Source organism: Plasmodium vivax, chromosome 14 (assembly GCF_000002415.2).
Source record: "Plasmodium vivax chromosome 14, whole genome shotgun sequence".
NCBI lineage: Eukaryota > Apicomplexa > Aconoidasida > Haemosporida > Plasmodiidae > Plasmodium > Plasmodium vivax.
Window position 1 is genome coordinate 1460400 of NC_009919.1, and position 14191 is coordinate 1474590.

Genomic DNA, 14191 nt, shown 5'->3' on the forward strand with positions numbered 1-14191 from the left:
TAGGGAAAAAAAAAAAAAAAAAAAAAAAAGCGTTTCTTTTATTTTACCATTTTGCTATCATCCCTTTTTGCCGTTGTTCTGGTAATCCACTTCGCCCACTTCACATATTCCCCATCAGCTGCTGCACTATACGCAGCTTTAGCCGCCCCTGTGGGTAGGTCGCACCGCATCGGTTTTGCAACATGTGGGATGAAAAAAATGAAGCGGAAAATGGATCAAAATGGATAGAACTTCTTACGCCAAGTGGGCCAATTTTACGATGTGGAAATTTGGGGGGGTAAAGAACTCAGAGGAAATTTTCAGGAGAATATTCCCTCGTTATGCTAATCAAAGGGGGTAAAAAAAAACCTTTCCGCGCATACGCGTTGCATATGAATCAAACGCAGGCATGTGGCATACAACGTGCAGCATGCATGCGACATACACCCGACACGGCAGTATACAAACATGGCGAAGTATGTGTGGAGCAATTCACAGACGACTGACCCGCGAGTTGTACTGCAAATGCGTTTGCCTCGGAAATGCTTAAAATGCTGGGCGACGGGAGTCCACACGGGAGGGTAACGAACCCACGAAATTGCAAACATGCATTCGCTATGCATATGCGCAAAAGAGAAGAGTTGACACGCGAAAATACACGTAAACATTCGAACAAGTTTTCTTCGTTTGACCAAGCTTTGCAGTTGCAAGTATGAAATTTTGTGGCCCTACTTCATTTCGCATTTTTTTTTTTTTTTTTTTTTTTTCCCGCCGCCTACTTTTTGACAGTAAATGCAATATTCGTTAAAAAGGAAAGAAATAAAATTACGAAATTGGAATAACTGCAAACTGACACAGCGTTGCGTCGCTTCTTATCGTTTTGGTTTTATTTGCCTCGATTTGACTCCACTCCATTTGACTTCGCCGCGTTTGGCTTCGCCGCGTTTGGCTTCGCTGCGTTTGACTTCTCTTCATTTGCCTTCTCCTCATTTGACTTCTCCCCATTCGACTTCCTCCCATTTGACTTCTCCCCATTCGACTTCTCCCCATTTGACTTCTCCCCATTTGATTTCCCCCCATTTGACTTCCTCCCATTTGATGTTCCCCCATTTGACTTGGTTTCCCTTTTTTTTGTTCCCCCCCCATTTGTTTGAGGTACACGCGCAGCATCACCATTTTTGCGCTGGCCACTACCTCCGTATGCATAAGGGGAGCAGCAACGCGGAGCAGCAACGCGCGGGTGATAATAACCATACGGTTGGCCAAAGCAGCTGCGCAAGTGGGCAAAACAGCCGCGCAAACGTGCAAAACAGCCGCTTATATGCGCATCGCACCCGCTTGTACGCGGTGATACCCAAGCGAACGAAGACCCCCCCCCGAGCACCCCGCCAGTTCGTACACAAACGATAGCATGATGATATGGAAGTCCACTCAGAAAGTTAAATGCAAAAGCGAGTTCCTCATCGTAGTGTTTCTTCTCCTGTTTGCAAGCATTACGAGCAGCCAGTTGATAAAATTGGATGGACAGAAGATAAACACCAACTACATTCTGTACGTTCTTAAGGGCCTGTACATATTTGGGAAAAATGACAGTCCGTACGTTTTGCTGGGGGAGAAGAAGGACATGGCAACGAAGGGGCCGCACGCAATTTTTGAAAACATAGGAATTAGTACAACGGATAATAAGAACACGAAATATTTCAGCTTCGACATGGAGGAAAATAAATCGGACGAGGAACACAAGGCGGATGAGCACTCCACCTCGGAGAGCAACAACGGCAGTGATGATGAGGATGAAGACAGTGATGAGAAAGACAAAAAGGATAAATTCAAAATCAACCTGTATAAGGATAACCCGTATTTAAGAAAGAAAAAGGAATATATGCACAAGCATGAGGAGGACGAAGTGCTAAACACAGGTAACCTATTTTTAGAAGTAGTCATCATGAAGGAAAGCGATTTCAATAAGTTTTATTTACCAAAAGATTCAAACGTCTGTTGCCACACGGAGGAAAGGGGGATGGACGGAAATGATGCGTACACCTGTCCAGGAAGGGGCTACCTAAAAAGGTACGTCAAGGAGTCAAGTATGTATGCATTAAAATTGCCAGTGTATTTTTTGAATGACCGAATTTCGAACAATGATGGGATGTCTCCTCTAGAGAATGAAGTAAATCATGAGGAGTTTTTAAAAAAAATTCAAAGCAGACATGTGTATAATATAGACGAGACGGATGTGTACGCATTATTTTTATCAAACTGTTCTGATAGTAAAAAATATGAATTAGAGCTACATGGCAATATACACATTTTGAATAAGTATGGATATTTACCAGGAGATAAAATACCAAAACTGAATTTGTACGTTCTCTGTATGATCATTTATGCCATTTATTTATTCGCTTGGATTTATTTACTAATGAGGAACAAACAGTTTGTAATAAAAATTCAGATATGGATTCTGGTGTGTATATTTCTTTACTTGTTGGAAAATTTCTTCCTCTTTCTGTACTTCTTGGTATATAACATACGCGCAAGGGTGAATAGCAATTTGCTCTTCCTTTCAGTATGCACCAGCATTTTAAAGAATGTCTGTTCGTATCTTTTAATTTTACTGGGATCTCTAGGCTGGGGTTTGGTCATCCCCACATTGGATAAGAAAACGTTTATCAAGATAAAAGTGCTCTTCTTCTTTTTTATCATTTTTGATTTCATAAAACAGTTTCTGGACATGCACTTAACCGATGCGGAGGTGAACGCAGTTTATTTCCTCTTCTGCATCATCCCAGTGACGATTATCTACTCGATTATTTACTTGTGGGTATTTACCTCAGCTAGCAAAATTATCATTCAGCTAAATGAAGATAAACAGTATGAAAAGCTGAACATGTTTAAGAAGTTTTTTAACGTGTTAATTTTTTCGCTCATCTTTTCAGTCATCGCTTTTGTTATAGATATCGTCGTTATGCTCTTTGTGGATAATACCATATGGAGCTTGAAATGCTACCTTAGCGAGGGAATTATCAGCTGCTTGTTTTTGATCATCATCACCGCTATGTTTATGTTGTTCAGGCCCTCCGACAGACTGAAGAGAATTTCACACTTTACAGAGATCGGCGATATGGACGAGATGGAGGACTTTTCACACTTCAAGGCCTCCATGGAGGACATTTCGTAGGTCCCCTCCTCAGGCTAGCACGAAGGGGTAGCCATTTACGCGGCGCTATGCTGCTGCCATGTTCACCCCCCATCCTAAGCCACTTCCCACACAACATTGTAACAAAACAACGGTGGATGTTTTACCAAATTGGAGTTTGCATCTGCGAATTGTGGGGAAAGCGCAATTTGTTAGTGGTGCGCTTTGTGTAGCATTTTTTCGATCCAAGCATATTCCCCATTTGTTACTTTTTCTTTTTTTTCGCACCCAACATGCCCCGTTTGTATAGGGTTGCCCTTACACAAGTAAACAAAAGAGCTACTGATTTTTTCATTTTTTTTTTTTTTTTTTTTTATCGTTCACTTCGCGTTATAATTCCCCCTCTTATAAATAACATATTAATTTGTTTTGATATAAAACGTAGGCAAAAAAGGTGAAATAAAACAGCGCTACGTATGAAACGCATATTGTACGTGTCTCCTTCACGTGGGTATGAAGTTCCAATTCAATTTTTTCCCTCGTGTCGCGTGAGCACTGTGTGCGTAGTGCAGAATGGGCCGACATGGCACATCAGTATGCGCTCCCATCTAGGTGACAAGCATGCACGTAGCACATCCGATGTGCTTAGTTTCTTTAAAAGGAATTGTGTAACTGCCCTTTTCCCGCTTGCTTTTAAAAAAGCGCCTCTCCGATATTGTTACGGAATGGGTACTCATTGCTGCCTTTTTTTTTTTTTTTTTTTGCGTACCTCCCTCCTGGTTTAGCCCCAACTGTTTGTGCCTCACTACGCGCGTCAATATAATTTTACATTATGTTATTATGCATGTACCCTCGTAGGGGCACCCCAAGCCGCTTCGCCCATTGAAGTGCTTCCCTTTTGAAACCCCCTTTTGTAAAATTCGAAAGGGGATCACCTCCGAAAGTGTGAGGCTCCCGTATGTTTTTTTCCCAAGTTGGCATAAGTAAACGCGCCCGCATCTCTGCAGCATTGTTACGGGTGCTGCGATTTTCCTCCCCCATTGCCACTTCTCTCCCGTGCGTTTGAGCATTTCTTCCAATCTTTGCTACATCCTATGCTGTCCCGTAACCACGTCGAGGTGCCCGCATATAGGTCACATTTCTGACGAGAAACGTGCCGTTTGCGAGCTTTGGGTGCGCGCAGAGGGGATGGTAAAAACACCGTCACATAGTCCCACTTTTTTTAAATGCAACAACAGGAGATACACACGCTTTTTCGAAGCTGACACGTTTGAGCAGACGCGCAAAGGCAAACAACGCATTAGCAGCGAGAGGGCCCAATATGTAGCATGCATATGAAAGCCCCCCCCCTTCTCTGCCTACTGCTATGCGTTCATTGGGTACTTGGAAGGCGGAACAAACATGGGATCGAATCGTACATTAACTTATGGCACGGGGACCCCCAATGGAGGGACCCACATGCGGTGAAAAGACGCACCCCCCTAGTGTGCAAGAACAAAAGGATCGAAGCGGAGCATGGCGAATGTGGCATGAGTCTTAACATTTTAAAAACAAATGAAAACAAAGTAATTGAAAATTTAAAAAAAAGGGGAATGGAAAAAAATATCAACAATGTTCAAATGTTAAAAGATTTAATAGAGGAAAAAAATCAACTGGAAATGTTAAGAAATAATCTACGAAATAGGAGAAAAGTTTTATCCGATCGGGTAAAAAAGTTACTGTTTGCTCAGAATGCCACTGTTGCAAGTGCACCCCAGGGTGGAATGTCAGAGGGGACACCCTGCATGGATAGCAGAGAAGTGAAAATGGAAAGACGGCACCCCCAAAAGGACACCCATTTTGAAGAACGCAATGTCGAACAAGTGAAAAAAGAAATAAACCAAATAAACGAACAAATTAACATTAACGAAACGAAGATAACCCATTTGAGGAACAAAATAGAGGAGCATTTCAGTAGACTGCCAAACCTTTTACTAAGCAAAGTACCGGAGGGAAAAACACACAACGGAAATAAAGTAGTCAAGATGTATAAAATGAAAGAAGTCCAAATGGATAAAAGTAACACCTCTATAGAACCTCATGAAGAAATTTTAAAAAAATTCGACAACAATCAACACATTTTTGACAACATAACAAACAAAATTGGCTTTGGCTATAACGTGCTAGTAAATAATATTGCCAAATTGGAGAGGGCATTAATTCACTTCATGATTAATACCCATGTAAATAAATTCCAATACACGTATGTAAAAGCGCCAGTAATAGTTGCCAGGTCGGCCTTAACCAACACAGGGCAACTACCCAAATTTGAAAACGATTTATTTAAAATTAATAACAATTATAAGATTCTAAATGAAGAAGCTTTTCTAATTCCCACTAGCGAAGTTTCTCTATTAAACCTTTTTAGAAATGCCCACCTAGATTCTGAAAATTTACCCATTAGGCTAGTCAGCCATTCTTCATGTTTTAGGATAGAAAAAAATTTTACCTATGGAAAAGCATCCAAGGGATTGCTACGTGAGCACATTTTCGAGAAGGTAGAATTAGTTAACATCACCGATAGGAAAACCTCTCATCTGTTTTACAAAAACTTAATTAAACATAGTGAGTATATTTTAAAAAAATTGAAAATTCCCTACAGAGTAGTTCTTCTGAATTCCTTTGAAACGCCATTTTCCGCGTCTATCTGTTACGATTTGGAAGCCTGGCTACCTAGTCAGCAACGATTTGTCGAAGTTTCTTCCTGCTCAAATTGCTTAGATTTCCAAGCAAGGAAACTTAATTTAAAATATAAAAAAAAGGACAGTAACTTTTTCTGCCATACTATTAATGGCTCCGGTTTGGCCGTAGGGCGTGTCTTGGCAATCATCCTGGAACAGTACCAAATGGGGGGGACTTCCCCAAATGAAAAAAAGCAGCTCATCATTCCGAAGCCCTTGCGGAAGTTTATGAACGCGTCAGTCATTAGTTTGTAGCGGGTACGGCTCTGCATTATTATAACGCGTCCTTTTTGCAGCAGTAGCTGAGCTTAGTGGAGCACCACCCGGTACCTCGCCATTTGGATGTCCCCCCAATTTGTGTAGCACTCTTTGGAAGTTTCCCCCAACAGATTTGCCGCGCCCGTAACACATTTTCCGCTTCCCCTCCTTTGTGTGCCTCCCCCTGTGGGAAAACCAAAAAAAATGTAGCTGCGCAAAACGAAGCGAAGCATAATTTGTCATTATGAACTCATTTCTTAACGCGCATGTGCGAATTATTTTTTTCCCATTTTGGGATCACTCAAATTATGCACTCCCGTGGGGGCATTGCAATATGGCGTTCACGTCAACAGTTTTACGTGCTACATAATTGCGCATCTTTGGCAGGCGAAATTGCAATTTGACCACAATCAGGGGACTTCCTTTTTATTCTGCTTTTTTTTTTTTTTTTTTAAATTATTCACGCTTTTTACATGTTCACATTCACCCCATTGATGACTTGTGTGTGTTTCTTTCCCCTTTCCCACTTCCTCATAGCTATGCTGTGAAGAGGTTTATTTTATTTTTTTTTTTTTAACTGCTATGAGTACCACGTCGAATTTGTTCCATCCAAAGGAAAAAACAGCGTTGATTTAGTGTCCCCCTTTTAGCGTAACAATGTGGTGGAGAGGCAAGAAAAAAATGTAGGGCTGTGCATGTAAAGCGGCGTTTGCGCATACGTATGAGTATACCCCCTTGTACGCTACATCACAGTGTTACCCCCTACACACGCTGAACCTACGCAGTGTTAAGGGTTCTTCTTTTTCCACACCACGATGATGAGTTCATTTCGGAAAAAATGCACCACTTTGGTAATTGCTCGTTACAAAAGGAGGGAGCTGCGCCTTAGGTGCTGTTACAATTTGAGGCGGGAATTCTCCAGTGGCAAGACAAGCGGTGGTAAGAGCGGGCGGCGCGACGTCAAGAGTGAGAACTGGGGGGAAAGAGTGCATCCACATGTGAATGCAAAGACAAAGGGGAAGCCGACCTTTCCCCAGAGTGTATCCCGAGGTGTATCCCAGAGTGTACCCCCCGGTGAAGCCACAAGTGAGGAAGACCCCAGAGACATATACTTTAACAACAACGTGATCGAAAAACGAGTAGCAGACATACTCATAAAAAACAGCCACAACGAATCCCTCTTTGGATTTCTGCCCATGGAAGGGCGAACGAATAAAGTTCCAAAGGGTTTCAAAATATGCCAATGGCTTTTCTTATTGGCCCTTTCCAGTGGCGTGTTGCTAATTCATATACTGCCAGAAGTGGGTAGGGAAAATTACATACGAGACATTTTTTCCTTCGAAGTTTATTGCTGTTCATGCATTTTAGTGTTCCACGGAGGGTTTAATTCGCTGCTGCAATTAATTCAGTATGGAGTGCCTCCGACGAGAAAGTACAAAGGCCTGTACAACAGCTTACGTTTGATCTCCTCCATAATTCCATTATTTTTTGGCTTAATAACATCGTCGTTATGTGAGAGTTTTCCCAAAGATAGCATTTTCCTTTTAATGCTATCGTACATGTCACTCTTGCTGAATTATTACCTACTACACAACAAGTGCTTAATTCCGGCGTGGATGTTCCGGCAGTGCAAGCTTTTAATTTGCATCGTTTTGTTTAACTTGCTTTTGTTGTTAATAAGCGAGGCGCAGATTTACAGGGGGAGGAAGGTTTCCATCCAGGTTGATGACTAACCGGAAAAAAAGGGGGGCCTTTTTCGCCAAGGAGAAAGAAGTGTGCTGTGAAGGGAAAGCGGTCAATGTGGAAAAAGAAATGTACAGTCAGAACGTACCACTGGGAAGCAAAGCTGCAAAAAAGGCCACAAACGACGCCGCAAACAACGCCGCAAAAAATGCCACATAAAATGACGCAAAAAAAAGGAAAAAATATCGATACGCGGAAAAAAAAAGAAAAACGCGGCAATCGCTGCTCCGCTTTTCGCCCGTATATTTAACCCCTCCCTCGAGCATACGCGCACGAAGTTGCAACTTTTGCCAATCGAATACGTGCAATGCGAACGGAAGAACCACTACTACTGTTGCCCCTTTATATAAACGAACGCACAAGAGATGCAGAGCCTGGCCTACCTGTAACACTAGTGGTTAGGCGGGTGTATATAAGCGCTTGCGCAATGCGTAATCAGCACCCCCCCAATTTGTTAAAAGAAACGTTGCGGTATGTGACAAGGAAAAAAAAAAAAAAAAAAATGTATAAACATATGCATGTATAAACATATGTACGTATAAACGTATGTACGCATGAACATACGTACCTATAACATTTGCACATGTTCGCAATTCAAGTTGAAGAGAAACAAACAAAGGAAACACCCCCATCCGCGAAACGCAAAACAATTTTTGCGCACTTTTGTGACTGGAAAGGGTGCAAGGAAAGGCAAAAAAGAAGTGGCGCAATCGACATCATAAATCCTTGCGAGTGTGGCACATATGTAAGCCATATACATACACTTATCACATACACCGAGAATATATGCAGGCACATATGTCACATAGATGGAAAGATAAATTAAAACACATAGGTGACATGCAAAGATTTTTTAAATCCTCAAAAAGTTCGATTGACGAAAAAATATATTTCACTTTAAGGTACCGCATAATTTGCCGCTTTTCTCGCTGTATGTATGTATGTTTTTTTTTTTTTTTTTTTTTTTTCCTATAAGTTGGGCAAAAATAAACGTGAATAATTTTTTATTTAAAAAAGAGAAATAGAGCCATTCGTCGGAGGAGCACGTATATCAAAAAAGAGTCACGCAGCAGCAAAGGAGAAAAGGTACAAGTGGGGATTACGTACGCACACGCATATAACGCCTCCACAGGTACAAACACTTACAGAGGGACACCTCCAAAAAACGCGCAGAATTGTCAAAAAGTATACCATCGCGACGAGAACACTATTCACATTAAAAGTGAAGAGTTAAAACGAAAAAGTTACGACACATTACAGACTTTGCATAGCACGAATATATCCCTCCTCGCAACTGTGCCATTTTTTCAAGCCAAAAAATGTACAGGAATCTGTTCGATAAGCTGAGGGAAGGCCCACTCAAGGTAACACCCAAAGGGGAGAAAGCGCGTGTGCACACGGGCATATATAAATATAAATATATATATATATATATAAATATATATGTGCGTGCCCATCCGCAACGCACATAACCTGTCCGTTCCACGCCACGTCGTTACCGCAGCGCTACAACTGTGCTCGCGTAGGAGTCAATCGAATGTACTCATGTGTGTGTTTTTTTTTTGGCACCCCCCGAACAGATATCCATCCTGGGCAGCGGAAACTGGGCGAGCGCAATCAGCAAAATCGTGGGCACGAATGCGAAGAATAATTATTTGTTTGAGAATGAAGTGAAGATGTGGATACGAGACGAACTGGTAAACGGAGAAAACATGGTGGACATAATTAACAAAAAACATGAAAATGTAAAATACTTAAAGGGGGTGGCCTTACCGCACAACATTGTTGCCTACTCAGATTTGTCCAGAGTGATAAATTCTGCTGACCTGTTAATATTTATAATCCCATCCCAATATTTAGAAAGCGTATTAACGTTAATAAAAGAAAACCAATCCATTAAGATAGAGAAGCATGCAAAGGCGATTTCGTTAACGAAAGGATTTATCGTTAAAAATAATCAGATGAATCTTTGCTCCAAATATATTAGCAACTTTCTGGACATCCCCTGTTGTGCCTTGTCGGGTGCAAACATAGCCATGGTAAGTGTGTTTGGGGGAGTCCTACGTGTGTCAGCACCCCTACGAGGGGGAAGCAGCGTGAAGAGTGTAAACGTTCACCTAAGCGCACCATCACATATACTGTGTGCACTTTTGGGACACTCCAAAGATTGGCACCCCCATCACACATTTTTACGTGCATTTTAATATGCCCTTTTAACAGGACGTAGCCATGGAGGAATTCTCCGAAGCCACCATAGGAGGAAACGACAAGGACACGCTGCTAATTTGGCAGCGGGTTTTCGACTTGCCCTACTTTAAAATAAACTGCGTTAATGAAACTGTGGGGGTTGAGGTAGGGCGCCCAGCATGAATAAATAAATAAATAAATGAATGAATAAATAAATGAATAAATAAATGAATAAATATGACGTCGCTGTCGCCATATTAGCATACAAACATGTGCTGTGCTTTTTCCAACCCATTTGCCCATTGAATAATTATCCATGACTTCCATTTTTTTATTTACACTTGCCCTTCCCCACAATGTGCAGATTTTCGGCGCGCTAAAAAATATCATAACGTTGGCGGCTGGATTTTGCGACGGACTGGAGGCTTCCCCAAATTCCAAATCGGCGATTATCAGAATTGGAGTTAAAGAATCCTTCCATTTTGGGAAAACATTTTTTAACTACACAGATGTGAGCATATTCTTTGAGAGCTGTGGCCTGGCCGATATTATTACGTCCTTCCTGGGTGGAAGAAACGCAAAATGCTCTGCGGCGTTTGTAAAGTGTCAGCCGAGGAAGACGTGGGAACAGCTGGAGAATGAAATCCTCAAGGGGCAGAAATTGCAGGTAAGTGATTTTTTAATATGGAGAGAGTTTCCCCTACATGCACAATTTGAGGACAGCGTTTGCATTCGATTGGGTGGAGTGGTTAATACCCCAGTTTGTAATATATATTTTTTTTTTTCCTCCCTTCGCAGGGCACCGTAACTTTGAAGTACGTTTACCAAATGATCCAAAAGAACAACTTAACCCACGAATTTCCCCTTTTCACGGTTCTCCACAAAATATCGTTTGAGAATGAGGACCCCCGCGCACTGCTGAACATATTTATGAACTACACAGTGTCGCCAATAGCGGCGTAGTGAGCAGGAGGACCGCCCGGCTCAGCTCAAATGTGCGCTCCAGCGTGTGTGTAGAAGTCATATGCACACACGAACAGTGTGCTCCTGTGTGCCTAGTGTGCTTAGTTTACCCCTCGAGCAAATGCGTCCGTAGCCCATACCTACCGATGAGATTGCTTGCGTAGGAAAATATATGCACCCCGAATTCAGCACAACATTTGTAACGATGTTTTTGTTTTATTTTTCCCGTAATGTATAATTGTTCCGCCTTGCTCAATTTTGAACATACTCAATAATTAGCATTCCTTTTTTTTTTTTTTTTTTTTTTTTTTTCCAAATTACCACTGGCAATATGTAAGAATACTTTTCAAAACTGTTCTTTGTTCCTTGTAACATGTACCATCAGTTTTGTAGTATATCTCTCATTATTTCCTCTTTTTTTTTTTAAAAAAAAAAAAGAACTCTTTGAATATGAACCTCTCCTCCCTTTGCGTACACTGCAATAATTAAACTGAAGAATGTGTATTATTAGCACTTTATGCGCGTTTGCCCTGTCCCTTTTTGCCATTTTGTTGGGAAATATCGAACGGAATGGCACTTGAAGGGGAAAAAAAAGATAATTAGCCATTCCTCATAAAATCCTACACATATACCCCTCCATTTCAGCTGCAGTACACGTTTTGATTAAAAAAAAAAGTCTAAAAAAATTTACCAATCAAAAGTTAAAAAAAGGTGGGGGTTGTCATGTATAACTAAAAACAATTTAGCCCGTACATTTGCAGTGCTGTACGCACATGCGGGCCTGTGTTGAAGGATAAACCACACACCTGCGAGGGTGCCATATCTACTGCAATCCGGAGGAAATCCATTTGAAGAGCAGCAAATTGGAGGACCCCCTGGAAGGGTACCCGCTGTGGGGTTCACTGGAAAAATTTACAAGAAATAGGGGAAAAAACAAAATGTCCAACCAATTCAGCATTGAATCTTGGGTTAATCACCTCGCTAGGTAATATCCCCCTAGGGATCGAGTTGACATACAAAGGGAGCTAAGTCATCTGTAGATCGAATGAGCCGCCCTTCCTATGTTAGCTTTTCATGCATGTCCAAATTAATCTTTGTTTTTTTTTTTCTTCTTTTTCTTAGCCGCACTGCTCGCATTAGCCGCAACAGTAGGCTCTACATTCGACTTTATGGTTTGCAATTTCAACCCGATTTGTTTCATTAAGGCAAATTTACTAAATATGTTACTACTTTCGGCGTCCGGCATTTTTATACGTATCCTTCCTTCCACTAGCCAATCCCTTGGATAGTATTTATTTTTTTCCACGACACATGGGACTTTCAATTCTTTACATGCCAATGCAATATCGTCAACGGATGGGTCAGTTACACAATAATTCAGGTTTATTTTTCTCCCTTCTTTCACTTTTTTCTTTTTATTTAAATAATTAGGATAGATAATTTTCCATCGGGAGTAGTCCTTACTGTCGTCGTTCGCGTTGATTACTTCAGGTTTCATCATTTTTTCTTTCGTCGCGTGTGAAAAATGTGCGCGTGCACATGCGCCAGTTTTTTTTTTTTCCTTTTTTAATTTAAACTTCTAACGTTTTTTTTTTTTTTTTGCACGCTCCCTTTTACACGTGTGAAATACAAAACGTTCCACTGAGCGGCAGACGATCAGCGGAGCCTACAATTGTGAGAAGATGTGCAAAATGGTGAGACTCAACTGTGTAAGTTTAAAAGGGGGGGAAATTCTATGACATCGTTGTGGAAACAGTTTGGGGAAACTCCCCCAAAGGTGAATCTAATGGCGGATGGGAGAAAGCTTAAATTTTTTTAAAAAATGAAAAATCCATGCTCAGCATGAACAACGGGAAAACGTGGCAAAACCGTCACGTGTAAAATATACCGACAAGTTTTTCTTTCCGTTTTGTGGAAAAACAAAAACGGACGGCGAAAAGAAATATTTTTACATTTTATAACATGCGTTTATTTCCTCCTCCTCATTTATAACGAAAAAAAAAAAAAAAAAACATGTCATTTCAGCAGACAAAAGGTTTTAAGTTGTTTTTGCTTACCACATGAGGGGTGACATGTGTTTGGTTCCTCCTATTGGTGAAGTAATATTTTCAAGCAGATGAGTCCTACAACCTTCCGTTCAGCCACTTCCTCCGGCTGAATTTCTCACTAACGCGCATGTATAAAAGGCTAAGCAGGGCGGATGGCCGGCATTCGCTTCGCATTGGGGAAAACCCTTAAGATGGCGAATGTACATATAAACGTGTACTCGTACGTATAAACAGAAAAATGTGCATGTTTATATTCAAATGTACGCTTGCCAAGTAATTTTTCGGATGTGAAAAAAAAATTGGCACATGGCTTCAAAAAAAAAGGAAGGAAAAGGAAGGAAAAAGAAAGGGAAGGGAAAAACTTGTAAATCTTTATACGTATAAGAAAAATTTGACAATTTTGTAAAAAAAAAAAAACGCCACGAAAAAAAACACGTCGAAATGTACAGTACCCGTACTTTACAAATTTGTTTCTGTTTTTTTTAAGTACAAAGAATTTTATGTTCGAGGGTTGACAATGCGTGGTTCCCCACCCCCCCGTTAATTTTGCAAACAGGTTATATTTGCGTTATACGTTCGGAACGTTTTGTACATATTGCAGATGTTGCAGATATTGCAGATATTGCTTCTGTCGTATGTATTAGCTTTTTTCCAACGGCTGGCACAACTTCGCCAAACACAACCTACAAACCTTATCTATCTTGTGGAAGCGCTTTGCCCTTTGAAGTTCCTTCCCGGGTTTAGAGCGATTATAACGCCACTTTGTGTAAGGATTGTATGTTACAGCAGAAGGTAAAAAACAGCGGAAAAAAAAAAAAAAAAAAAAAAAATATGTACGAACGTACAAACGTACAAACGTACAAATGTACAAATGCACAAACGTACAAACGTACAAATGTACAAATGTATACTTAACGTGTACGTGTCGAAAAACTCAGTTTTTACAAACCGCGGGAATTTTCTCATTTGCGGCGCGCGCGTAGAAAAGAGGAAAACACCCGCAGGTAGGCATCATCTCGCACGTCTTACGATTTGCACGCACGTTTGGTCAAATTAAACCTCGTGCGATTCGTATATTTGTCAAATAAGCCCCATTCCAGAGGGAAAAACAAAGGCACACCGCGTACATGTACATATGTGCCATCTTGTACACAGTT

The 14191-nt window shown here is 41.0% G+C and overlaps 5 protein-coding genes across 5 annotated transcripts, besides 6 other annotated features; 4 read left to right on the forward strand and 1 right to left on the reverse strand.

The window, feature by feature from the left end:
- Positions 1-712: 712 nt before the first annotated feature.
- Positions 713-768: a microsatellite.
- Positions 769-808: 40 nt separating this feature from the next.
- On the forward strand, positions 809-3157 carry PVX_123475 (hypothetical protein, conserved; the record flags this gene model as incomplete). The annotated part of the gene is made up of 1 exon (XM_001617206.1): positions 809-3157. The coding sequence occupies exon 1, from the start codon at positions 1391-1393 to the stop codon at positions 3155-3157; it is 1767 nt and encodes a 588-aa protein (XP_001617256.1). The 5' UTR covers positions 809-1390.
- Positions 3158-3878: 721 nt separating this feature from the next.
- Positions 3879-6090, forward strand: PVX_123480 (seryl-tRNA synthetase, putative; the record flags this gene model as incomplete). The annotated part of the gene is made up of 2 exons (XM_001617207.1): positions 3879-4098; positions 4299-6090. The coding sequence occupies exon 2, from the start codon at positions 4444-4446 to the stop codon at positions 6088-6090; it is 1647 nt and encodes a 548-aa protein (XP_001617257.1). The 5' UTR covers positions 3879-4098; positions 4299-4443.
- A 57-nt stretch (positions 6091-6147) lies between these two features.
- Positions 6148-6237: a microsatellite.
- Positions 6238-6635: 398 nt separating this feature from the next.
- Positions 6636-6725: a microsatellite.
- Positions 6726-6908: 183 nt separating this feature from the next.
- On the forward strand, positions 6909-7979 carry PVX_123485 (hypothetical protein, conserved; the record flags this gene model as incomplete). The annotated part of the gene is made up of 1 exon (XM_001617208.1): positions 6909-7979. The coding sequence occupies one exon, from the start codon at positions 6909-6911 to the stop codon at positions 7824-7826; it is 918 nt and encodes a 305-aa protein (XP_001617258.1). The 3' UTR covers positions 7827-7979.
- A 7-nt stretch (positions 7980-7986) lies between these two features.
- Positions 7987-8011: a microsatellite.
- A 1144-nt stretch (positions 8012-9155) lies between these two features.
- Positions 9156-10986, forward strand: PVX_123490 (glycerol-3-phosphate dehydrogenase, putative; the record flags this gene model as incomplete). The annotated part of the gene is made up of 5 exons (XM_001617209.1): positions 9156-9200; positions 9417-9875; positions 10057-10188; positions 10388-10690; positions 10822-10986. The coding sequence occupies 5 exons, from the start codon at positions 9156-9158 to the stop codon at positions 10984-10986; spliced, it is 1104 nt and encodes a 367-aa protein (XP_001617259.1).
- Positions 9327-9352: a microsatellite.
- A 661-nt stretch (positions 10987-11647) lies between the features above and the next one.
- PVX_123495 (signal recognition particle 19 kd protein, putative) lies at positions 11648-13390 on the reverse strand. Its single transcript, XM_001617210.1, has 2 exons — positions 13044-13390; positions 11648-12691 (listed from the first exon to the last, which is right to left on the reverse strand). Exon 2 carries the CDS (start codon positions 12485-12487, stop codon positions 12074-12076), a length of 414 nt encoding a protein of 137 aa, XP_001617260.1. The 5' UTR covers positions 12488-12691; positions 13044-13390; the 3' UTR covers positions 11648-12073.
- Positions 12058-12092: a microsatellite.
- Positions 13391-14191: the final 801 nt, after the last annotated feature.

What these genes read in the sequence shown, in the direction of transcription:
- PVX_123495 (XM_001617210.1), bottom strand. Translation starts at nt 12,487, where the DNA reads ATGATGAAACCTGAAGTAATCAACGCGAACGACGACAGTAAGGACTAC.